This window comes from Cylas formicarius, unplaced genomic scaffold (assembly GCF_029955315.1).
Source record: "Cylas formicarius isolate icCylForm1 unplaced genomic scaffold, icCylForm1.1 PGA_scaffold_4__25_contigs__length_36172078, whole genome shotgun sequence".
Lineage (NCBI taxonomy): Eukaryota > Metazoa > Arthropoda > Insecta > Coleoptera > Brentidae > Cylas > Cylas formicarius.
In genome coordinates, this window is record NW_026844334.1 from 19,758,932 (window position 1) to 19,785,085 (window position 26,154).

At 32.9% G+C, this 26,154-nt stretch overlaps 2 protein-coding genes across 3 annotated transcripts in view; one reads left to right on the forward strand and one right to left on the reverse strand.

Moving 5' to 3' along the window:
* LOC132701057 (uncharacterized) overlaps nt 1-13,851 on the reverse strand; it is a 157,630-nt gene extending 143,779 nt beyond the window's left edge. The window contains exon 1 of the mRNA XM_060668710.1: nt 13,562-13,851. Coding sequence (XP_060524693.1) covers nt 13,562-13,576 — 15 coding nt within the window. The 5' untranslated portion in view covers nt 13,577-13,851. The remainder of the gene's footprint in view (nt 1-13,561) is intronic.
* LOC132701056 (neurotrimin-like) overlaps nt 1-26,154 on the forward strand; it is a 142,396-nt gene that overhangs the window by 50,743 nt on the left and 65,499 nt on the right. For both annotated transcript variants that reach the window (XM_060668707.1, XM_060668708.1), the window contains exon 2: nt 8,649-8,714. In XM_060668707.1, the coding sequence (XP_060524690.1) occupies nt 8,649-8,714 (66 nt within the window). The remainder of the gene's footprint in view (nt 1-8,648; nt 8,715-26,154) is intronic.

Consider the following 26,154-nt stretch of genomic DNA (forward strand, 5'->3'; position numbering starts at 1 on the left):
TAAACTAACTAAAATGGTATTTATTTAAGAGATAATTCTTAAATTTAGATTTAAGTGACAGATAAGATATTGCGCCGAAACATTGATTCTGTGCCTCGGAGTTGAATATTTTGGGAGCCACATATGTATGCTAAATTCTTCATTTTGACGGATCTTGAGCTTTAGAGCGAAATATAATTTTTTCTCAAAGATATTGAGATGTACCTTTCTCAATCAGTTTGTACAAAAAACAAACTAAGTGCAATTTCATTCTGCAAATACTTAGCTTACAGGATACATGATTTCTCGTTTTAAGATTAAAAATAAAACGTTGTATGAGTTTTGAATTATCTGTAACCTACCTTTGGACTGAACATCAAGACATGCGCCACCATCAGCATAATTACAGTGTGAGAGCACCAAGGGCTCACATAGTTGTTTTTTTAGTGACTTTATTCAAATTGTGTGGGAAAATTTACACTGATTGAAAAAAAATTGTTTTGGACTAGCCATTTGAAATAGTGCAAAATTATAAAATTGTATATTATTTATGGTTTGCGCGAAGCGTTTCTATTGTTTGAGTTAAAATAAATACTGCATATAATTTGCGTTAAATTCGCCAGCATTAAATCAATATTTGTTTTCAAAATTTTTTCAAGCTTGCGATTCATTGTTTGCATGTAATTATATCCGAGAGTTAGAACCTATGGTGGAAGATAAATGCAATACCGGATTAATAACCACAACGACGCAACAAATAATATGTACTCGTCAATATTTACTAAATATTTACTTTATTAATATACAAAATATTTTTTGTATTTGACAATTTTTGGAAACAATACAAAAAAATAAAAATTTTAGACACTACTCAAATTTTTAAATGTAAAAGAACATTACATACTTTCAACTGTCCCTTTTAATCAACATGTCACTGTGAATGACAAAATTACTTTGATATTCGCAATGATAAACTATTTTCGTGATAAAGGTCTAAAAGCCGAGGTTAGAATAGTTTCACTAGCACGAGTGGCAGGCTTTATCAAAGGTCCTTCCGACAACGGTCTTTAAACCTGAATCAGTACAATAGTTTATCTTTGTTATTATCACAAATAGTTTTTATTTTCCTATATTTATTAACCGTTATCAAAAATAAAAATAAGAAATGGGTACTTCCAGTGACTTGGGTCTTTTAAATCACTTTCGGTTGTATGTTTTTTCTAACATATACATCGTTTTGCGTTTAAAAAAGCAATAAATATGTCAGTATAGGAACGGAAGTCGCAACTTGATGAATTTCCGCAAAATCGCTCTTCCAGAGGAACTAATCTTTTCGGGGTCATTTCCCATGGCAATTATTTATGCAGTAAATTTCTTGTAGATGCTTCCCGATCAGTTATTCGGGGGTTTTAGCGAAGTTCGGAGAACATTTGGCTTAGATTCAAATTACCGACGAAACGATAAGATCGAGAATAAGGGGGTTTGTAGTTTGGTATAAAGTTGAGAAATCAGTGACGTGCCGCAACATTTATTCACTTAAATTAATGTTTCGATCAACTATAAAGGGAACAAAAATGTCGGTTCTCAATACTAATTATATTTGTAATTCTAATACAACTATCAATGATTTTTTCTGCAGTCGATGCGGTAAAAGGAACCTCAGTAAAGCCAGCAACTTATTCGATTCTTCCCAGTGACGCAACCTTTTTAGGAACATTACTTTTTTTTTTATTTTGCTTGAATTTGCTTGACACATTTCTGAATCCTCCCACCACATAATTCGCTTGCGATTTTTAAATATTTAATAAATTTAAAAATCGAAACTTAAAATATAACATGCTGAACTCCCCCTTCCTTAAGTTAAAATAAATTACAAAAACCGGAATTGCCGCAATTATGTTTAGTAAAACGTGAAGCTGACAACTAAACAACTTTTGTTTTTGCTTGCTACTTATTCTAAGAAAATGAATTTCCGATTTTATTTTTCGGTCTGGGAATAGCTAAATTTATATCTGAGCAATTGTTAGCCATTTTGCCTTTTTCCTGGTTCCCTTCGGTTTGGGGTCTGCGCATAAAAACGTCGAAGTGTACTTGAGGGTCGTATATATCAGGATCCCACCAATTAGGAAGAAATTTTAATTTCGTTTGGGTTGATTTTATTTTCAAACAAATTTTCATTACTAAAAAAATATTAAATGATTTCATATTCTCTCTATAGGATGTAAGGATTTGGGAGCAATCGGATGGTTTCGGAGATATTTCCCACGCTTTGAATTTTGACGTTTGTCAATTCTGACGGTCAAGTTCCCTAATCTAGGCTCCTTACAGATAGGAAACGCAGACGAAATTCCAGAGACTGACTTTGTATTTGTTTTGTTTTGAGGAAATATACCCAAACACTAACGTTCGTAGAAAAAGTATAGTATGCAACCCGTTCGGTAAACTTTTTAACTCACTCGTTTATTAAACACTCGCTCCGCTCGTGTCAAATCAACTCGTGAGTCAAATGCCGTTTGCAGCACTTGTTGCATAATATACTATTAATTAGTATATTATGTAACAACTGCAGCAAACTCAACAGACGTCACATTCAAGTCGTGGGAAATATCTCCGAAACCATCCAATTGCTCCCAAACCCGTGCGGTAATATCCCGGAATTGTCTGAAGTGGCTCGAATCCGTGGAAAACGAAATTGAAGTGACGCTTCCCGCACGCTAAATCGGTGTGTAATGAGACATTTTACAGTACGGGACGGGACATGGATAATCGTATATTATGGAACAAGTGCGGTATACGGCATTTGACTCACGAATTTGTTTGACACGAGCGGAGCCAGTGTTAATTAAACGAATGACTTAAAAGTTTACCAAACGTGTTGCATATTATACTTTTTCTACGACCGCAAGTTTTTAGATACACTTTCGCAAAACAACACGAATACATTCACTGACATGTCCGTTAGAATTGACAAACGTCACTATTCAAGGCGTAGGAAATATCTCCGAAAACATCCGATTGCTCCAAAATCCGTTTGGTAAAATCCCGGAAATGTCCGAAGTGGCTCGGATCCGTAGGAAACGACACTGACGTGGAAAAGTGACACCTCCCGCACGCTAAATCGGTGTGTAATTAGGTATTTTACAAACGGGAGTAGAAAAATTAATTTTTCAGTTCGTATTAATAGTTTACGAAGAACTATTTTTAGGTTAAATTATAACTGAATTCGTCAATTGTTCAATAATTCAATTTGTCGACCAAATCAAAAATATTAATAATACTCTTGTTATTTCCTTGAATAAATCGATTTGAGAAATGCATAATAATAAACTTATTTCAGATTTGTTCAAAGTGTATTCAAAAAGCAAGAAGCGAATGATGTTAATGAAGAGTGCAAATGTCAATCGGGGTATGTGCGATTTTTTAATCTGTTGACATTTTGTGTTAGAACTGTCGTACGTGCCCTGCCGCATGTCCTGAGAAAAGCAATATGTGTAATAATTGAGTAACCTCGATTTGATTTATTTCTACCACACCGGCAATTATAACCATTGCTGTAATTTTGCCCCCTTTGACATTTCCATGCTTCAACTATATCTTATATATATGCTCAAATTGGTCAATGACTTGAAAGATAACTTAATTTTCTCAAACGAGTTTAGTTTTGAAAGTAACTTTTCAGAGTACAGAAATTATGAGAATAGTTCTATGCCATCTTTCAAAATCATTTGAGCATGTTCACCATTCTATCTTGTGAAGAATTTGCAGAGTTATGAAATAATGCTCCGTCGATAAGGATTGTGTAAAGTTTGCTTTCAAGGCGGCTGTACATCCTTATTTTAGAGGCAAGTAATTCGCGGACGATTCTACCCTTTGCTCAAGGAACAAATCTTCAAGTGATGGAGATGTCTGGTGATCCAAAAAATGAATAAAACACACAAATAACGAATATTATTGTAAGGTTTTTTCCAAATTTTGTATTTTTTAAAACCTGATCTTAAATAAGTATTTAGAGCGCAACCCAACGAAGAAAATGTTACAAAAAAAATAATACAACTTTACCACTCTTAGGAGAAACTTCGCAAACTTTCATTGCAGAAGCTGACACAGCGTTTTATCGCCGGCAAACGTGATAGAATGAGCAAATGAGAATGGGAAAAAAAAAAATATATATATATATATATATATATATATATATATATATATATATATATATATATATATATATATATATATATATATATATATATATATATATATATATATATATATATATATATATATATATATATATATATATATATATATATATATATATATATATATATATATATATATATATATATATATATATATATATATATATATATATATATATATATATATATATATATATATATATATATATATATATATATATATATATATATATATATATATATATATATATATATATATATATATATATATATATATATATATATATATATATATATATATATATATATATATATATATATATATATATATATATATATATATATATATATATATATATATATATATATATATATATATATATATATATATATATATATATATATATATATATATATATATATATATATATATATATATATATATATATATATATATATATATATATATATATATATATATATATATATATATATATATATATATACATATATATACATATATATATATATATATATATATATATATATATATATATATATAATACACACGAAGAAACGAAACTTTAAAGGTCAAAGATCTTTTGGAGCAAGATTTCTCCCAGCACGCTACTGCTAGTGATCCCCTAAAGCGGGGGAGCTTAAGAGGAAAAACGTCTTCGATCCTGCGACTAAAAACGGGGTGGCGATAGGTTCACGATAAGGGAGGGTTGTATGCTGCAATTTCTGTGTTTGCTGACAAAATCAACGACCGGACCGAGAAAATGCGATAAAGATTGGTGCTTCTGAATATAAATCGGCGCCATTGGCGAATACCTGGGGTTATTACTTTGATTAAATAACGGAAATGTTGGACAGTAAAAGCATTCAGACAAAAACGGCCAGTCAATTTCCAACACCTTTCGGGGTTCGTTTAATAGAATTATGCGACAAGCGTGTTTGAATTTAAATAAATGACCCAAGCACTATAAGGTCTTAAAGACATACATGCACACCTTATATTACCTACAAACGGTGTTTTGAGGACTACACAACTCGAATTTCAAATATTTGGTGGATATTGAATTCAAAATATGGCCCTCCTATATTGAACCTTTATTGATTCACAACCGAAGAACTAATTAAAAAGTAGTTCTTTGTAAGTCACTAGGTAGGATTCGCGTTGAACTTTTTTGTAGTAGCGGGTACCGAAATAGAATTTTGTTATTCGACAATTTGGTAATTTGGTAGTTTTTGTTTTCTTAGTAAGGTGATTTGCATTTTAAATCATTAAATAAATAATACGCAGTAATTATTTTTCACTATTTATTTCTGAAAAATTGTTAGGATTATCGGGGCTCGATTCAGCGGTAACAAATTAAGATTAAGATTTAATGGCCAAAATTGAGAAAAATATATTCCTTCCAAAATAATAATTAAGGTTACTAAATTTATATAACTTTATACACACCACTTATTTGTTATATATTTTTAGGTCCCCGCGCATTATCTTCGACTCCAATCTGCACTCACGCCATCTCGCGATCAGTATCGAATGTTCGAGTTGTCTCTGTGTTCAGGCGTTTGTTTCCAAGTTTTTTTTTACTGTACCGGTTGCTTGCCACAATATATCTTCCTTCATGGTCACATGTTTTTCGAGATTTTTCCAATCATTTTTTTTTGTAATGTGGAAATGAAATGCTTACAGTAATTTGCCATTCGTAATCAATTTACAAAATTAGTAGCACGGTCGGCAACTGCGTCAATTTCGACCAAGTTTTTTGGCCAGAGGGAGGCATGATTGATGTATTGAAAATTTGTTGATGCGTAGGAAAGACTTCGAGCTTCGAAAATATCCAAATTTAGCTAAAACGGTGGGCTCAATCTTCTAGTCCTCCGCTTTTCCTTGCGCGGCGCAGAATCTTTACAGTCCTCGGAATATATATTTTTTTATTTTTGATAAAAAAAATTATTCATTAATTAAATATTTCCTTACCTGATGAACATATTTAGTGAAGTGGAGTTGTTGATCATTACAGAAGGACCTATGAAAATAATTAAATTTTATGTTGTATGTTTACTATACTCATTGTAGTGAACTGAAACATCCTAATGGACTATATTCTCATAATTTATATAATGCTATCCTAGTTCCCAGGGTGATTGTGAAGAGAAAATTTCCCCTAATTTTGAACGCAATCGTAGTCGAAATTCGGGTCGCAAAAATAGAGAAAAACAAAAATGAGTGAAGAGTATTAAACTTTTAAAGGACTTTGGAAGGCTTTAAAATGCCTAGAGAGGTGACACAAGTGAACCATTAAATTGTTTAGTCGAGTAAAACGTTCGGAGACCAAGATTATTCTTTTCTGACTTCGAGGAGAACAGTTTATTCGAGCGGGCCTCGTGAAATAAATCCAATAAAAGTTTTCAATTTTGCCAACTTTTGAAATATTTTATATTCCCTCTAATTCGAAATTTTGGAAGCAAAATGCGCGACTCATGGGAACTGTCTGTCTATCTCTTAATCGTTTATCATTGTTTTGTGAAAATACGACACTTGCCTATCGGCTTATGGTTCCCTTGTAATTATCGAAATTGGAATTTCACGTTTGATGTTTTTAAACAAAATATATATAAAGAAGATTGGAAGCCGACGAGACAAACAACAATAAGAAATTGGTAAACATGAATTTTATATGCGCTTCGGCATTTCACTTTTATCAACCAAAATATTCTATCGCTATCAAAATGATATATATTTTTTTAAGTACAGTACATTTAAATTTTGTGGGCCATTTTGCAGAAAATATAAATATCTTCACAAGAAAATAATATTATCATCTCTTAATTTACATTTTTATAAATATTTTACCATTCCTCGACAAACAATCGGTCTATATTTATCAGCTATGCCGCCGAGTAAAAGTTATTTAATGAAAGCAAAAACTGTAGAAGGATTTGATTTGATCCACGTGAAAGTAATGAGTCCATAAATGGTGGGATGACGGGAAATATTTCACTAAAGCATGCTGTAGCAAGTTGGGTGAACTTTCGAAAATAACATTCCAATCAATGTAGTAAATATTGAAGATCAGTAACACTATACATCGAAACAAATACACATGTTATATCGAAAGTGAACAAGTATCTATTGTGTGCAATAAAGTTTAATATGCGAACTTGCATAAGCTTGAATAATTTCCGCGTACACCTCCATCAACCGTCTAGAACAATCTTATCTCACGCGTCTTGATGCAAACTTTGGAAACTAGGAATAAATTCTTATAAATACCACAAGTCTGCAATCGGTTAAGTTCGTTTGTCGTTTTTTGTTAATTCATAGTTTATATTCGTTTAATATTTTGTGAAACATTTTTCTTTAACTGCAGCAAGCTTCATAAAAGAAAGTTTAGTCACTAGTTTTTATTAACGAGTTTTGAAGAAGTCTATCAAGAGACAAGACATGGAAATATTCTCAAGCCCACGAGAACGATGTTGCATACCATTCGATCAGCGAAGGACAAGAGAAGCCCACTTTCAGCCGCAAGTGTGTATAGCACACCGTGTTTTCAGGCAAAGCCCATGTTGGAACTACCAAAAGATCGATGGGAACGAAGATCAAGGAGCATAAAGCAAGCTATCGGTTTGGACCACAGGATATACTTTGGAAACTGTAAGTTGCTAGCATCAGTCAAGGGTTATCACAACAGTCTAGTAAGGGAAATATGCGGAAAATTTTAACAATAAAGAGGTCAACTCGATTCGGAATCCGATATCTCGCAATGCCCGAGTTTTGTTGGATAAAGCGGAACCTATCTATCGGTAGAAATACAACCTGCGAGTGAGAATGATTTGTCGGTCTACGTTCAACATCGGAGATGAAACGATCTCTGAAGAAGCTTGCCCCTAATGCTGGGGAAACGTTAGGAAGCAATACCGACGACGGCCTTTAGACACGAATCAGGACAACAGTTCATCAAATCGACGCCATAACCTTAACCAATTTATCAATATGTTGCATGTGCTTAGTGTTAGTTGTCATTGCGGCTGCCGCCTTAGGTTTATGTCTACATTATATTAGAGCAGTAGAGGTATCCGGTTCTCCGCATGCCTGCTGCCACCCCCCCGCATGCCTGCTGCCACCCCCATTGTAATCCATTTTTCTAGAGTATTATTAGTATCATCATTAAAACGTATATTGTTTTATGTAGTTGTCACAATAGATGAGTATTTTGTTCATTGAAATATTATACAGCAAAGTATTATTATCATCTTCAGCAAGTTTTCCGAATACTTTTTCAAGTTTCAAAACTAAATTACTAGCACGGTCTCAGCGACTGCAGTGGACTACATCCAATAACGCCAGTAACCGCGTCGAACGAAGTAAAAATCAATTGCGTCCGAAAAGTTTATTTTTATTAGCACCGATGAAAACGGCAGCGTACGTTTTATAAACAAACAATTTTCTGATTACAGGTCGGCACGTCCGAAACATTGAATCGAACGGAATATCAGTTTTGAACGGGGCAGATCTTAATCAAGGTGAGTTTAAGCAGCCGAAATAATAGTAATAATCGTTAGGCACATTTGTTCTCCGAACCTTAATTTCACTTTGTGCTTTCGTTGTATGGTATGCCATATCATTAAGGGTTTATCGAATATAAATGGTGGCCATTTCATATTAAAATGTAATTTGCGGTAGGATTGCTTATCGTTTTTTTTTTGTTGATTAAATGAGCTTCGTATTCGGGTTTACTCATATCTATGCAATAACGACGTAAGTTTTTTTTACGATAATTGACCCAGCCTTTATTAACGCTTACACACTGCTGAATCTATATTATAAACGTGCATAAAAAGACTATTCGTGATCTCGTTCATCAGAACACTCAAATGTTGGCATGGAAACAATTATCCTTTGCTGGTTATTTTTGGAGATAGGAGGAAAACAAAAAGTGGTGCAGGATTGATACAATAACCAGTGTAGAACCACAACTAGACCAAAACCTTCCTAGATGCGTATTTTATTAACTACCAAGTTAACGTAATCGACATTTCATAAAAATTTGTAAATTATTATTTGTTTATATCATCCGCTGATGATGCTTACTTGATTGTTATCAAAACGCGGATCTGCAATGCTGTATTATAATTGTAGCGTAATTGTTATTAAGTTATTCCATTCATTTTTTTATTGCTTGTGCGGTTATGAAAACACCGTTAATTTTTTAAGTCGACTATATTGATTTAAACTATGCCTTTGCCGTATTGTTCTTTTAATATTCTTTAACAGAGTCGCCGACTCGTTCGCTAAGTTTGGTACCGTAAAGGGGAAAAAGTGCCAGGTCCGCACTCGCGCACCTTTATAGTCCATCAAATGCCGGTTCTGCAATATTATCTCTGTTGACCTTATTATGCTTGTACAGGGCGGTCCAAATTCGAGGGGCCTCTATGGCTTTAAGTATTTGCTGCATAGTTAGCCCAAAACTAGTCTGCATATTACGGGCTCGATTTTCGAGAGAAGTCAAAAACTGAAAATCGCATATGTCAAGGCATTTTTGAGATTTTTATTGAAAACATTTTTTGAAGATTTTTTTAAGGGCTAGCTGTTTCACCGATTTTGTCTTAAAGTTTACGAGATATAACACAATGTTACATTTTTTTAAATGGAAAAAATATTAATTTTCTAATAAAATTTCCTGTCAAACGATGTGTCATACAACTATTTTTATTAAGTAGTTAAAAAGCTATCTGCAATTTTTAATAATTACCATAGTAGGCTGTGCTTAACTCTGACCTATGCAGTTTTATGGTATCTATCTAGGTTGCTATGATACGATAGAAACAATTGCCATGATACACACCCCCAAGTGTCAAAAGTGACGTCTTCGTCTAGCTATAAAAATGTTTGAAAACTTTGAAAAGTACAACATGATAAAATGTTATATTGAAAGTAACGAAAATCGACAGACGGCGTTAAATCTATATTTCCATAGATATCCGGCAAGAAGGCAACCTAGCTCAAAAATATTTTTAGTTAAAACGTCATCTACAAAACGGCGGCCTAGGAAGCCTAGCCAGAGATAGAGAGTTGGGAGAACTAACGATTCTGGGAGAAAAAGATATTAACCCCAATAATTCCACTAGGGCTATGGAGAGAAACACTGGAATTCCACTCAGTAATGCCGTACTTAAAAAACACCCCGATGGTTGCATCAATTAGGGCAACGAGATTTTGCTCCAAGACAAGCACTTTGCAGGTGGTACCTAAATAAATCCCCGATTTTGCCAGGAAAGTTATTTGTACTGATGAAGCAACGATTTCTAGTGATGGAATATTCACCAGGTATAACTGCTATTACTGAAAACAACAAAATCCTCATATTATGGTGGAACAAGCGAATCAAGGAAGGTTTAGTTTTAAGATATGGGTAGGCATCTACAGAGGACAAATAATTGGGCCATATATTTTTGAAGATACCAACAAATTCTAGAAGAGCAGGTAATTCCGTTTATCGATAATTTGCCACTTCAGCAAAATAATGATCTATAGTTTAAACGGTGCACCTCCTCACAATGCACGAGACATTACTAATTTGCTAAATAATGTGTTTGCCGAAAACCCGGATCGGAAATAAAGGTCCTATATATTGGTCCCCCAGGTCTCCAGACCTGACCCCTTGAGACTTCTTTTTGTGGGGAGAATCAAAGACCTTGTATTTCAAAATCGTCCAACTACTACAAGGGAATTGGAAGAGGCACTTCGTACTGCATTCAGGCAGCTTCGTGCGGTAGAACTTCTTAATGCAGAAATTAGCGTCACGAGAAGGTGTAGGATATAAGCATTTGTTTTAGAATTAAAGAAACTTGCTAGATGTAGATTTTATGTGTTACATAGTTTAATTAATAAAAATTTTAAATAAAAAATTGCCCTTAATAATTTTATTTCCGTTTATTATTTTAGGGTTTGGTAATTATTGTAAACTAGAAGTTAAAGTGCGAGGTTGCTGTGTCCCCTCGTATCGTAGTCAACTTGATTTTGTATGAAAAAAAAAACAATAAAATATTATTTCCACATTTAGGGTGCGCAGTGCTTACTATGGTAAATATCAAAAATTGAAAATATCTTTTAAACTAATTAAAAAAAATAATTTTGTGGCACATTGTTTGACAGGAACTTTTATTACAAAATTGAGTTTTTAGAAAAATAGAGAGTATCCGATTTAAAGAAATACAACTTTCTGTGATAGTTTGGGAACCAAAGGCTCTAAGACAAAACGAGTAAAATAGAGAGATTCCGGCTTAAAAAAAAACTTAAAAAAATGTTTGCGATGCGGTTTTCAGGTTTTGACTTCTCTCGAAAATCGAGCCCATAACATTAATATTAGTTTTGGGCTACCTATGCTGCAAATGCTTAAAACCGTAGAGGCCCCTCGAATTTGGACCACCCGGTACATAAATTGCATCAGTACATATATGTATATAGGAAATTATTTATATATTATTCTTAAGTTATCAAATTAAAATTGGCAGATTTATGGCGTCTTTAGTTAAAATAGAAAATGACATATTTGCTCTGTACTGTCACGCCGTAGTAGTACTAATGTGATGAATACATAAATATTGGAAATATTCAAATATGCTTCATTAGCACGCCGGTGAAGTGTAGTGAAGTAGAATTAGATATTGTACACAGTTACTCTATGAGAGATAGACCGAGTCGGTTGTCTACAGACAGTTTGAAGAGTGTTGGAGGGGCCATCAATTGGGGGTCTTTGTAAATATACAATACATCCTACATAATGGGCTTTCTTTCTAGCACGGGGTGTCCCGTTTTTTATACCTTATTCCAGAATCTGTAAAAAATATCGAAAAAAATAAAAAATAAAACTTGTTTGAATTCATTTATAATTTTCGTTGATTAGGCATATTAAGGCAGTTTCTAATTGTTCGAAAGTTTCTAAATACATTTCGTAAACAATAACATAACTAAGTCTTCTGTTTGCTACACATTTTGAATTCTATGTCAACTGTGACGTTTGCTATTGATTTGTCGAAGTGAAAGCTCTGGGATTTCTTTACCTAAGGAATCGCCATTTTTTAAAATAATTTTAAGATTTTTCAATATTAGTAATAAATCATTTTTTCATTGTTAGAATGCCAAACGGCTTTTAATTTGCCAAAAAGGTAACTGCCAAACATTGTAGAAAAAAAGCAAGCAAGCATTTAGGTAATGGCACGTGGGTGATTCTGTTTTAACTATGATTTTTTATGTCTTGTATTGTTTGTTCTCACTGATGATTAATTAATAATCTAACAATGCAATTTTCATATTTCTTTATAATTTTTATATAATATAATTTGTTATTGCGAGAGAACCTACAATATATCAGCTAAATGTCAATGTCATGCCCATCTCTAAAATTTATGTGTAAATTCTTTTTTTTTTTTTCAATTTGATTTCAATTAACTTCATAAATTCTTATTTCTATGATCATTAATATTCTAGTTTAACACTGAATTTCGGTTCAATAACTTTTGGCTTTAAAATGTAACGAATTTTTGAATTTCAATTTAGCTTGAGATTTATGAAAAGTCTCGTCATAAATGTCTAGTCAGATTGTCAAAAATTGATTTACAAATTTACAGTGTTAAATTTTTACTGTGAATTTTTCGAAATTATAACTTTTTGAAATAATCTTTCAAGTAACCTTATACAAAGTTTAAATTCGAAAAAAAAATACTACAAGAGTTTTTCATTCAAAATTTTTGATGTGTTTATTTTCAAAATATCAACACGAACAATTAAAGTAGGTCCCCTTCTACAATATCCAATATATGTCAGAAGAAGACTTATTATATTTTAAAAACTGCATGCGTACTAATATTTTTATTTTTAAACTATAAATGAATTCAAACAATTTTTGTTCCAAAGATATTTAGATAATTTTAACAAATGCTGACGAAAGATACCATCGGATAAAAAACGGTAAACCAAATTCAATTCTTTGTACAACTAACTTGATATAATAAAAGCGCATCGAACATTATTACACCGGCGTTCACCAAGGCAATGTTGAGAACGTTTAGAAGAAAAATCATATAGGTACTAGAGATATAGATGCCCTGACTATGCTGATAACACACAAACTTATGAAGCAACTATGAAAAAAAATGCACATGCACGAGATTTTAAATCTCGTTTTGAACCAGGACAACCACCAAGGTCGCTGACAGATCGTCAATAAGTTTGGATGCGGCATTTTATATGTCTCGTTAAATGTTCTGTTAAAACTAGTTAAGTATGTGGAAATGGCTGCTTAAAAATAAAATGGCGCAAAGTGCAGGTTAATAGGTGAAATGTAGAGGCATGCGCGGGAAATCCTTACCTTCTCTCGGCGCATCAATTTTTACCGTAGTAGGTTCACTATACTATCTAATATGAGTACAACTAATAAAACGTTGTGGTAGTTATGTTTGGCAATTCATTGTTGCATCTATGCTGCACCACAGGTTTCAGTTTTCAGGTATCAAATATTTTAATGTCGGTTCAATATGGACAAAGCTTCGTCATAAAACCGACTTGGAATTTGCCTCGTTGAATTAAATAAATAGGCCGGCAAAATGTTGCAGAACTCCGCAACAATTGCCGTTCCCTTTACCGGTTTCACGATCGACTCGATTATCATCTTAAAATAGACTGCAAACAGAGACGATGCTTTGTCGAGATACCGAACGGAGCCAGCTTCACGTAATTGATAATAATAGGAACGAGAGTTTAATTCGTGCAACAACTATTACACCAAATATTTTACAAACGGAAGAGTATATCCGCCTCTGCGTTGCAATTTAAACGACGAGATTAAAAATCGGGAACTTTCGTTTGGATAATTAATGTACACCAATGGGAATTTAGGCGACTCGGTAAAAATTTCACTTTTTAATTTGAATTCTGATGTGTAACGGTCCTCGCCCACATTTCCCAATTCGGATGACGTTATTTGAAATGACATAGGTTAAAAAACAATCCTCCTCCGGCAAAACGAAACGTAAACCAGATTTAGGGGATGATGCTTCGTTTTATTCAATTGTGTTCGTTGTTATTGTCAAGTTTTCGTATAATATTTTATCAGTTAGGCCGAGATCTTTTTTCAGAGTTGAGTCGCATTATATATCATGTTAATATTACCGAATAATATAGAAGTTTATATATATATATATATATATATATATATATATATATATATATATATATATATATATATATATATATATATATATATATATATATATATATATATATATATATATATATATATATATATATATATATATATATATATATATATATACATGATATAAAAAAAATTATCGTCTCCAATATGTAATTTTAATATTAATGCTTAATTTCAATATCTATTATTCTAGTATTTACTTTTTCCGGAAAATTTCTGAAAATTTTAAAGTTTAGAAAAGACCAAGACACCTAGAGTTGGAATATAAGGTTGAAAATTACGAAGTTTTGTCCCAAATAGTTTCTGAAGGAGACAGATAGGAAGCTACAATTATTTTAAACAAATTATATTTTAATTCACTTAACCCCTTTCAGACAAATTTAGCGTTGCTTTTAGACAAGAATTCAGTTATTTAACCGCCATGACAATAAATCTTTAAAACTTTTAAAAAATCACACAAATAATATATTGCGTAGAAGTTAGGGGCCAAATTACAAAAGTACCGGTGTTTAGTCCAAAAAATAATCTTTTTTCAACTAGAATTCTGTATATCATTTGTATTTCTATGTTTTGAATTCCATTAAGAAACGAATTTCCTATGATAACCAACTTAAGCTCACTTTTGCTATAAACAAATTTTGTTTAAAAGATCTCTTATAACTAACTGCTCAGGTAAGGTGCACAACCCTAATGCGCGTATTAGGTGGTATTTCACTAATACTAGATTAATGTTATATTATTTAGTCTTAGTCTTTCTAATATAAGGTGTGACATAATGAACTTAACCATAAATGAAATAAAATAAGACTTGTATCTAAGAAAGAGCTAAGCGGCCAGATAGTTACTCTGAACTAAAGCAGTACATTACCATATGGTAATGTAGTAGAGCGAGTCCTTTACCTATTATACACCAGCAATATTCCTGAGTTAGGACAAAACATGATAGCCACCTTCATCGACGACACTGCTATAATGGCTGTAGGCAAAAATCACGGCGAAGCTGATGTCAATTAACAAAATTTATAACTGGACTATGCAATGGCGAATCAAGTTATATGTGGCTAAATAAATAATATCCAAGTGCCACATGCCAATAGGGCAAAATACTTGGGTATGACACCATGGTACTGCAAGAACAGTGACTTCCATAGAGGCCTTAAACTGTAAATAAATTCGCTAAGAGTCATGAACAAGGACTGTCTATCATGAGGTAGCCATCCAGCTCATCCACCATACACAACAGAACAGAAGAACTCAAGAGGATTAAATCTTTCGATTTTGTGTAATTGTGTGAGTGCTAAAGCAGAAAGTAATGTACACAATTATAAGTCCTTAGATATTGATCTATTCTAGTTCAAATTCAAAGGTTATTAATGCCATCACGGATGATTATTTTTCAAAAATCTTTCCAACCAAAGGCAGATAATTTAAGACTGGACTTTGGCTCATTAAAGTATTAATAAAACTACAGTCGAACTATTAAACATTTTCACGATTTTAACTGCTTAATAACAAAAGTTATCAGCAGACTCATCGAAAATGATCAAAATACGATGCAGCAGTTATAAGCGACATGCACGACTGATTGCTGACTGCAGAAATCGCTTCAAAAGTTTCCCGCGCCATTGCAATTATAAATGCTTAGAAGGAAGATAAAAGATTTCTGGAGCTTAGACCGGTCTATTTTCCTTTGATTAAAGGTTAACAAGTTTACACAACGAAGTGTAGGCACTTTATTGATTTACTTCCGGAACTCGTAGAAATCGTTAACTATATTGTGAAATAGAACGTTTAGGTTGCTTTAACCAGAAACTTTAAACGGTTTTCTCAGTTTATGAAAGTTTTTGTTCCTTATAATTGATTTTCCCGTAGGAACTAACTCCCGGTTTAATGTTATTATTTGCTGTTTGCAGTTCTAGTTTTTTAATGTCCGCTTGCTTTCTGCCTTACAAAGGGTCGTAGCATGGCAAGGTAACCAAATATAGCCTAGTGTTTGTCGTCCTAGTCATTTAAGTTTTGGTTAGTTATGGTTAGCTTTGGCCATATTAGAATTATATGGAAAATAAAATACTGAAAAGAATAATTTTGCGGGATATGTTCATTATGCAGCACATTTTGCTCATAACGATTTCTATACTTGTTCAATTTCTATACTTGCAATGGGCAATTGCTACTACAGAATAAAAGAAAAGCAATTTATAGCTTTTTGTGTTTACAAAAAAATTATCTAGTTATAATATAGAAGATCAAGTCAACCCTGAGATTTATGGGGAAATGTATTTCATTGTCTCATTTTTTCCGGCCTCTCTAGTAAACCATGCAAAAATAATGAATAAAAATTGCGGCAGCAAGCGCAGCTTAATTTATATTAGGCAACGTGGGCATTTAGTTTTCTAGGACTATAAATTATTGTAATTGGAAAATATTGCACTTGCGCTGTATTATATAAAATGATTTCTAGATTACGATCTGAATAGATTGTGCGCATTACCAAAAATTATTTATTTTATGGATTTTTATGGAAAATGGAATTAATAAATAATGAACTTTTTCTATTTCCTTCTGTAAAATAACTAATTAGACACGGAGAATTTCTTTTCCCACTCATCCAAGCCCCTTCGGACATTTACGGAGTATTACCGTACGGATTTGGGAGCAATCGGATGTTTTCGGAGATATAATCCAATGGCTTGAATTTTGACGTTTGTCAATTCTGACTGTCATGTCAGTCAATGTATTCGTGTTATGTGGCAAAAATGTACCCAAAAACTAACCGTCGTAGAAAAATTATAGTATGCAACATGTTTGGTAAACTTACATGACTCTAAAATAAGGATGTACAGCCGCCTTGAAAGCAAACTCTACACAATCCTTATCGACAGAGCATTATTTCATACCTCTGCAAATTCTTCACAAGATAGAATGGCGAACATGCTCAAATCTAGATCCACATTGTCTTGTTTCTTCATAATGAAAGGACCATGGGTGAAGCCGTCAATGAATTCACGTGCTCTGATATAGCCTCTCATTGCTTGCGTATATGTTAAATGCCTGTATTTGCTTATGGTAAAAGGCTGTTTTTTCTCAACATCTTTGGCAGTCTTTTTAAAGTATTGAGGCCACCAGCCTTTGAAATCAAGTATGTCGGTATTTGTTAGCCGTTTTACTTGGAATTTTACTTGGAATTTTTCTTCTAGGAAGATGTAATGATATCGTTGTATTGTTCTGGAAAGTAAATTCGGTCAAACTTTCTTAAATGGCGCTTGATAACAGAAAAGTTTCTATCGGAATGCAAAAAACTATGACCTCGAATGGGAAAATATTAATGGATAACTTCAAATCTGCCATTCATGGTCAGGGCGTCAGGGCATTAAACAACCTGGTTAGAGTATGGTTGCGGTTTTGCCCAGCGCACGCATCACTAAAAACATGAAGGGTTCTGACTTCTTCAGGAATATGTTGCGTGATAATGTCCAGAATGGATGTACTGACTTCATTAAGGCCTTGCTGAGCATTTCCCTCTGTATGAGTATAGAAGACCGATACATCGTTGCCAAGGCTGTGAACGTTAAAAACATAATATCAAAGTTTTCGCAGATAGAACATTTCCTGAACTAGCATGAATGGAAGGGGAAGATTTTGCATATAATCAAACACTATGACTCGAACGACATTCCTCCCTTTACAGGTCTCCTTGATTTCTTGAAGTTTTTTGTAAAATTTGGATGCTCATATTTTATGAATCATAAGCTCTGCAGCCGTGCTGTTTCATTCAGAGTAGTCGACTTTATTTTTGCATTCAAGTCTTCACAAGTCGAGCAAACGTCGACTTGAGGCCTACCAAACCGGTATCCGCAGTTTTCCTGAAAATGTCTCAAATAATATTCATACTTGACGTGAGTTCTCAAATCAAGATTTTTATTAGTGAAGAGCTCTTACATCTTAGTGATGTTCAAACTTGCATCTAAGTAGGTAATTAACTTAGAAGAATAATGAGACTCTTTTTTTGGAAATGATTTGCATGCCTTCCTCTCATGTTAAATGATGAAGTTTCAGTTCCAGCTTGGTTAAACGTTGTACGACTTTATTCGAGAGACCATGCAAACTCATGTATGCACTGCGGCAAACTTCAACCCTGCACGTACCTTTGATTGCACAATATTTGGAAGAAGAAGGATTTTGTCTAGACTCTGCTGTTGCAGGACGATGTCTGGCAACATCGTATCTTTGTATTAGTACCATAAGATATGTAACTTTTTCATTTTTTGGCCGTCCATTATAAACAATTTCAATTACTGAACGTTTTTCTTCAATAGTAAAATCTGCCATACATTTTTTACCTTTATGTGTAACAAACTGTGCTCCTCGTTGTCTAGCTAATTTTCCCTTTCTTTTATGTGACATTTTTTGTTCAACGTTCGAATTTTCCCTTCACGTTCTCCCTCCGAATCCGATGAATCTGACATTTGTACAATACAGAAATACAATTTTAATATTGCTATTTAACCATCACTAAATAGGCACCTTCTACTCACTAAACTCTCAAACTTCAAATTACATATAATTAAAACTTTAACTATTAAAACACCTATTGTCTCAACTAAAATGCAAAATTATGTGAAATAATAGGCTCAAGACGCTAACGGTTGTCAACAGGGCGCGTAAATCACATTGCGCCGAAGACCGACAACATTCCAGGAATATTCTTTTTTCCGCTCAACAAAAAAATTATTATATGAAGAGCCGGCGATTTTTATCGTTTTTGCGCTCAGCAGAAAGAGAATACAAATTTTAATATATTTTCTATCTCACTTTAATTCGCTATATTGTTGGAATGTTACCCTTTTTCCAATCACTCATTCAAATGTACCGTTTTCTCAGAAGTACTTTTTCCCAAACTCCGCCTACTGTTAACCTCTGTTGATTGTGTACCCCGCCATCACAAATAAATCCCGTAAATCCCATACGAATTACATTCGTTATTCGCATGCCAGTTACGAACAATCTATCTGTATTATTTCGCTTTCTAAATGCAAATTGAACGAATGTTTTGCTATAAACGCTCTCTAGGTGGAAGAAAAACTATTGTTTGGATCCGCAATTGCGGTTCGTAATTTCCTGTCACGCGTTATCACTGTCCAGATATTAGTCACTTATTCAATAAAACGATTCATTTACACCAATTAGGTGGTTCTACAAACGTCACTAATGGCAATTGATGCAAAATATAACGCTTCAATCACCAGATTATTACACATGGAAGGACCAAACGTGTAGTATATTAGACAGGGTTTGACTAAACCACGTTGTTTGGAACGAGATAGAGAAACATAATAGAACGTATGTCTATTTATGTATACCTATTGAAAAGCAGCAACGCAGATGAACGTTTTGTATTGCTAAAGCCGTTTGATGCTCGTAAAAGAGTCAATTAAAAAAATTAATCTGTGTCCTATTGGGTGTAGTGGAAAAATGCTCATATCCGAGAAGTTCCTGAAAATGTTCGATGGACGAATCGGGTAACTTAATGTAAATATCTAGCTCGTAATTAAATTTCTTGTCTGGATTTTGATTAATCACATCAAAGTATCTTCTGAATTTCTTCGTGTTTTACTTTGGAAACTCGTTCCAGTTTAAAGGGTCCCGAACTTGCCACTTTTGAAAGCAAATTTAATAGTTCGCTTAAGCGCAATCGAATTCATGAGAACCTTTTTTAATTTTAGTGCTTTTGAGTGAACTTCTTATAAAAGAGCCGCGTATGTAGTTGAAATGATGTAAAAAAATATTTTATACAGAAAATTCAAATGTTTTTATTTGAAAATGAAGCACTGCCAGCCAGTATTTTATTTATAAAATTATTCCAAATTAACATTAAACTTCCCTATTTGAATTAATTTCGATGTTTACCTGCTATTTGGATGCACTATTCACTAGCAATTTTAACTTCACAACAGTTCTTATTTTTCATGATAAATTAATTTCAAGATTAAAAATTCTATTATTGTATTATTATTATTATTATTGTATTATATGTATTGTATGAAATGAGAAGTGAATGCTATTTTGAAAAAGAAAAAAGCAACCACTTTATATATAAAGACAAGCAGTAAATTAGGTCGATTAACTTATAAAAATATTTGACTTTTTTTATAAAAAAATATTATTCCATTTATGAAGTTGAAATATTCCGAAGAGTCGTGGAGTTACCCGAAAATAAACATGTCTATAATGCTTTTGTCATTAACAATTATTATAATATGGAAAAACTTAACTTTGCTTTCGCCACGTAGTGACGAAATAGTCTAAATGTAACGTAAATGTGCAGTCTATTTTAATTTTTGTTTCTTCGGAACTAGTCGACACTTTTTCAATATCTAAACGACATATTAGTTAAAAAAATACAAGTCCGTTTCCAAGATCCCTGGCTGTACATTTTATCCTTTCATACCTTTTTTTCATACTCTATGTCAAAACCATTAGCAAATTTGCGAAGGAACATTAGGAAGGTATTACAAAGAGAATTTTATTATAAATTGGTTAAGGCTTTCGCGGCCCGTTGATAAGCTATTATCTTGATTCGGGTTTAAAGGCTGTCGTCGGTTGGAATTACTTCCTAACGTTTCGCTAGCACGAGTGGCGAGCTTCTTCAGAGGTCCTTCCATCTCCGATGTTGGACGTGGACTGACGATTTCTCCTGCGCAGGTTGTATTTATGACGATTGGTGGTGGGCGGGGCTTGTCCCGCTTCGGTTAGTCTCGGGATATCGATCGGTACTGCTCGGGCGTTCCTAAGGATCGGGTTCCAGATTTGGTTGAGTCTAAGGGTCTCCTCCTTTCTGTTGAAATTATGTGGGTGTTTTTGTATCTCAATGGCTTCCCTGACTAGTCTGTTGTGATAGCCGTTAACCGATGCTTAGACTCAACCAAATCTGGAACGCGATCCTTAGGAACGCCCGAGCAGTACCGATCGATATCCCGAGACCAACCGAAGCGGAACAAGCCCCGCCCACCACCAATCGGCATAAATACAACCTGCGCAGGAGAAATCGTCAGTCCACGTCCAACATCGGAGATGGAAGGACCTCTGAAGAAGCTCGCCACTCGTGCTAGCGAAACGTTAGGAAGTAATTCCAACCGACGACGGCCTTTAAACCCGAATCAAGATAATAGCTGGAATTTTATTAGTTTTCCTTTTAATTTAATAGAAACGAACTTTAAACCGCCGCATATTCAAAATCAAGGTAAAAACCTAGCGAGTTCGAAGTTAGGATACAGATTAACAACCGCTATGTCTTCTTAAATAAAAAACCACCCTTCATACTTTATCAAACCTCAATAACTTAGTTTCTACTATCTCTGTTTTCTACATCAATTTCAAATTTTAAAAGAATTTCAACTTTTGGAGCTTTTTAAGAAATTATGTCCAATTGAATTGGTAACCATTTACCACGATATTATACCGAATTATTTGCTTGGAATAGACGACCATTATTCGAAAATTTGAATCGGCAAATTTGTTTTAAGTGTACAATGTATTACCACATTCAACGGTCCAGCAAATTTCGCATCCACCAAAACGTGTTTGATGGAGTGGATTCGATAGACGCACACAGAAGTTATCTTTCCCACTGTTGCCGAACACAAAATTAGGATTAAATTAATGCATTTTCTGAATATAATGGATCCATTGCAGTAAAATGTTTAATTAAGCCCGTGTTTGTGGAAATACCAAATATTATTCTCCGTTAAACTCTGATAAAGACCGAAAATTATTTCGGTTGTGCTTAGACAATTTCTAGTTTGCGCTTCTGTTAGCGGTTCCATTTAATGCTCGCTTTGTCTATAAGAAACGTTGAACCGAGAACAGCTTCCGCGAGTTTGGTACGTAAAATTGTTTAATCGAATGGTTTTTACTGTAAGAATTATTCATATTGTATCAACTTTTTTTTTATAGTAGATTTTTTTTAAATAGGTTTTTATCTTTTCTGCGTTGTTTGGGTGTACCTAAATCATCCGAAATACATTTATTGACGATGATATAGTTGAGAACAATGACATACTCTCCATTTGCAGCACATATACAAACAATACTGTATAAATGAAATAACTATTTTAGCAAATATTGTTTTAAGTGAGGACTTAATGTTTGATAAGCTTTTCAATTTAGTTCCATTAGTTTTGCGTATATCCCGTTGCGTATATGTACAGGGTATGTCCAATTGTAGAGGGATATTCCCATTTCTAAAAAGTATTGTCGAAAATTTTCTCTGACTCACTTTTTGTTTAAATCGCAAATAAAAATTCCAAATAAGTGAAGTATTTCGAATAGACTCGAGCAAAATACCTGTGCTATATTTTTTGGAAAGGTAATTTAAAGCTATTCTTAACAACTCTAAAATATGCAGGATGTCCCACATAAAAACTCATTTTTAAACCATTAATGGAAGGCTGTGTACAGCAACAGAAAATTTTTCATAGCAAAAACGCCCTATAGCTCTGAAATGCTGAAAGGGATAACTGATGTGCGGTTTTTCCATTATGTTTTCAATGACAATTGAGCTCCAGACACCGACCTAAGTTTTGGCTAATCTCGTTTAGAAAGTTACTTCTCACTCACGAAACAATAAATAATTCATAACAAACAGGAATAAACAAACTAGTAGGTTCATTATTGAGCCTTTCTGTAGAACAAACAGACCCACAGTATTGCACACAAACAACAACAATTCTTAAACCACTTAATAGCTTGACTCTAAAAATGTCCAATTTGCCTTACCTTGTGCATGCATATGACGGTAGCCAACTTAACTTCTCACAATAAATCATAAAGCGTTTAGAGATATTTGGCTTCTCTGAAGTAAATACAGTCCGCAATGTTTCTAATTTTATAATAATATTTCTTTTCGTGCTTAACAGTATAAAAATTGATTCTGTAATTCTGGATAATTATTAGACACGGAAATATTCTTCTTCTTCTTCTTCTTCTTCTTTGCATGTGGCAGTTCAATGCTTGCTGGGTTAATACAAAACTCGTAATACTTGAAGTTATGTTTTCGGTTTCTTTTAGACATATAACGTATGAAGTCTGTGGTAGAAGTGAAGGATATGTTAGTTGTGACCGACAAAGAACAGTTTTTTTCTAAAACTTAATCTAAAAGTGAAGTGAAATTTCTTTGACATTAAAGAAATTATCTTCCATAAAAACCTCGTATATAAAGCAGAAAACAATCTAAATTATTTCAATTCATTTCGGCTTTTCTAAATTTTGATTTCGTGTATAACGTTTAGAATAGTGTTTTAGAACAAAATATATTAAGGCCCAATTCTTTTCAGCAAATTTTCAAAAATTCCGATTCCATTAGTTTTGCGATTAAAAGATAGAAAATTTATCTTTGTCTATAATTATCTTATCTTAATCTTTATCTAACAAATTTTAATTATTTCAGTATATTGTGCTTTATAGTGATGTATGAATTATATCCCACAACTTTCGTTCATTAAATTTAATTTAGCTAATAAATTTTATCTCCCTCGCATTTTGTGTTAATTTTCTCTGACAATAAACCCAGAGCTAACACGTCGGCAGGAAATTGGAAAGAGTGTTTGAACATCACCGTTTCATATCTTTCACGTACCGTCATATGTTTTTGTTAAATGCCAATTAAATACAGTCTCGCTTAAATAAAATTCCACATCGTACTAGCGTTGTTGTTAAAAGAAAAATCGCAAAAATAACTAACCCACATCCTATTGCATCGAAAACAAAGAAAGGAGAAGAAACAAAACAGTTTTTATAAATATTATCCCAGATTCTCAAACCTTAAATATATAGATACAGAGAAACCAGCAATTCAGAACAGCATCCATCGTCCTCAATGACCTTGAAGTAAGCCGGATATTGACTCATAACCTGTGGGAAATATTTCAAGGCCACAATTCTGGAACTCCAAACCAGCAAAACGTTTTATATAAATACGTTTACTGAAATATGCCCTCTTCGGGTTAGGGGGTGAACCATAGTTTCGGTAATTTAATTTTTGAATATCTTTGTTTATTTAGACTTCTATATTTGGTATTTATTTAATACTCATATTCTTTGAATTTTAATTAATAAAGTATGGAAAATATTTAAATGATAAAACGTTCTTAATTTCGGTAAATTTCAAAATTATTTTATAATAATTTACATATACATATTTGTATAATGTATATTTATAATTTTTGTGACAATGTTCTACCCCGATACCACTGCGACGGAACGCAGATGCTTCAAATTTTAAATAATAAAATGAAGAAATGTAGAAATATTAAAATATTTTTAATGTCGTTGAATTTCAAATTTATTTCGAAATAATTTACATTTATTTTTATAACATACATTTATAATTTACAATTACATAATGTTTCGTTTAAGTAAAATGGCAAGTGATCAAAAATGTTTTTAAAATGGCGTCAATCAATTTTGCAGTAATTCAATTTCGTTTACCCTGCATCCTAAGACTTTTTGACTGTGCATCTCTTCTACCTGTTCTAACTGTGATTTACGAGAGTCCAAATTCGCAATATATGTATAAGCTCTGAATCTGACGTCTATTTATAATTTACATTCCGGGTTGGAATTGTGTCTAGCGTAATAAATTTCAATTTTGTTGACAACCTAACTGCATTCGGAGGGCAATATTTTATTCATTTAAATGTAATCGTCTCTGCGGTTCCTAAAATGCAGCCTGCATAAAATAGGAACTTTGTCCATTCAGGGTTTAGTTCAAGTTTTCGAAATGAGTAGTTAATACTGATAAGTAGGGTAATGAACCAAGGATAGTGTTCAAATATAACGTATAAATTAGGAGAACGGAGAAGACCCAACATATTTTGAGAGTTATATAAAAAACAAAATTAGAAAATAGAATTAAAATTAGAAAGAAAATAGAAAGAATAATTCGACGCTTCTACAATTTGGTATGGTTTACAAAAGAATGTATTTTTTTTGCCAACACCATTTACCAATTTTTAACAAGCAATATCAAGTTTAATCATTTACGCTAATTGCTCTACTTACTCTATGGTGGTAGAAAAATGCAATTCATGGTGTTGGAAGAAAAATTATTTTTTTAACAACATTTTGAAAGTTTCCATGAATGCTCTTTTTTAAATACAAAAAAAACTTTATTCAAGTCCTAAATAATAACTGCATTGATATCCGCATTCTCAACATGTACCACTCAGACATTCAAATCATAATTATTGTTGTGGAATTTCCCCATTTTAAATTTTCTGCGCACTGAATCGGCGAGCAATAATATTCAAAGTTTCCTTTTTATATCAATGTAACGATATTTCGATCGGAATCGAAGAAAAATCGTATATCTACGTTATTTTTACAAATTGAATTTTTCTACATTTTAACCAATATCCTTAGATATTCGGCGAGCTGGAATTTATACCTTCTGAAGGAAAACAATATAAAACTTTCCGAGTATAACGGTCCCGATCAAATCGATCGCAATGACGTATATTTGAGTGGGTAATTCATTTCACATTAAATCATAACATTATTGGAAAATTCATTGGGGAAGTATTGAAGTACTTTCTATTAATTGTTTCACATAATATTATTTACATAACATAACATGCAGAATAATTTTCTTTATATATAAAGAAAGCGAATACTCTTGGCTAAAATCAAATAAAAGGGTGCGGTAATATGCGAGATAGCTTTATATCGAATCTGTTTATTTTATAATGTGT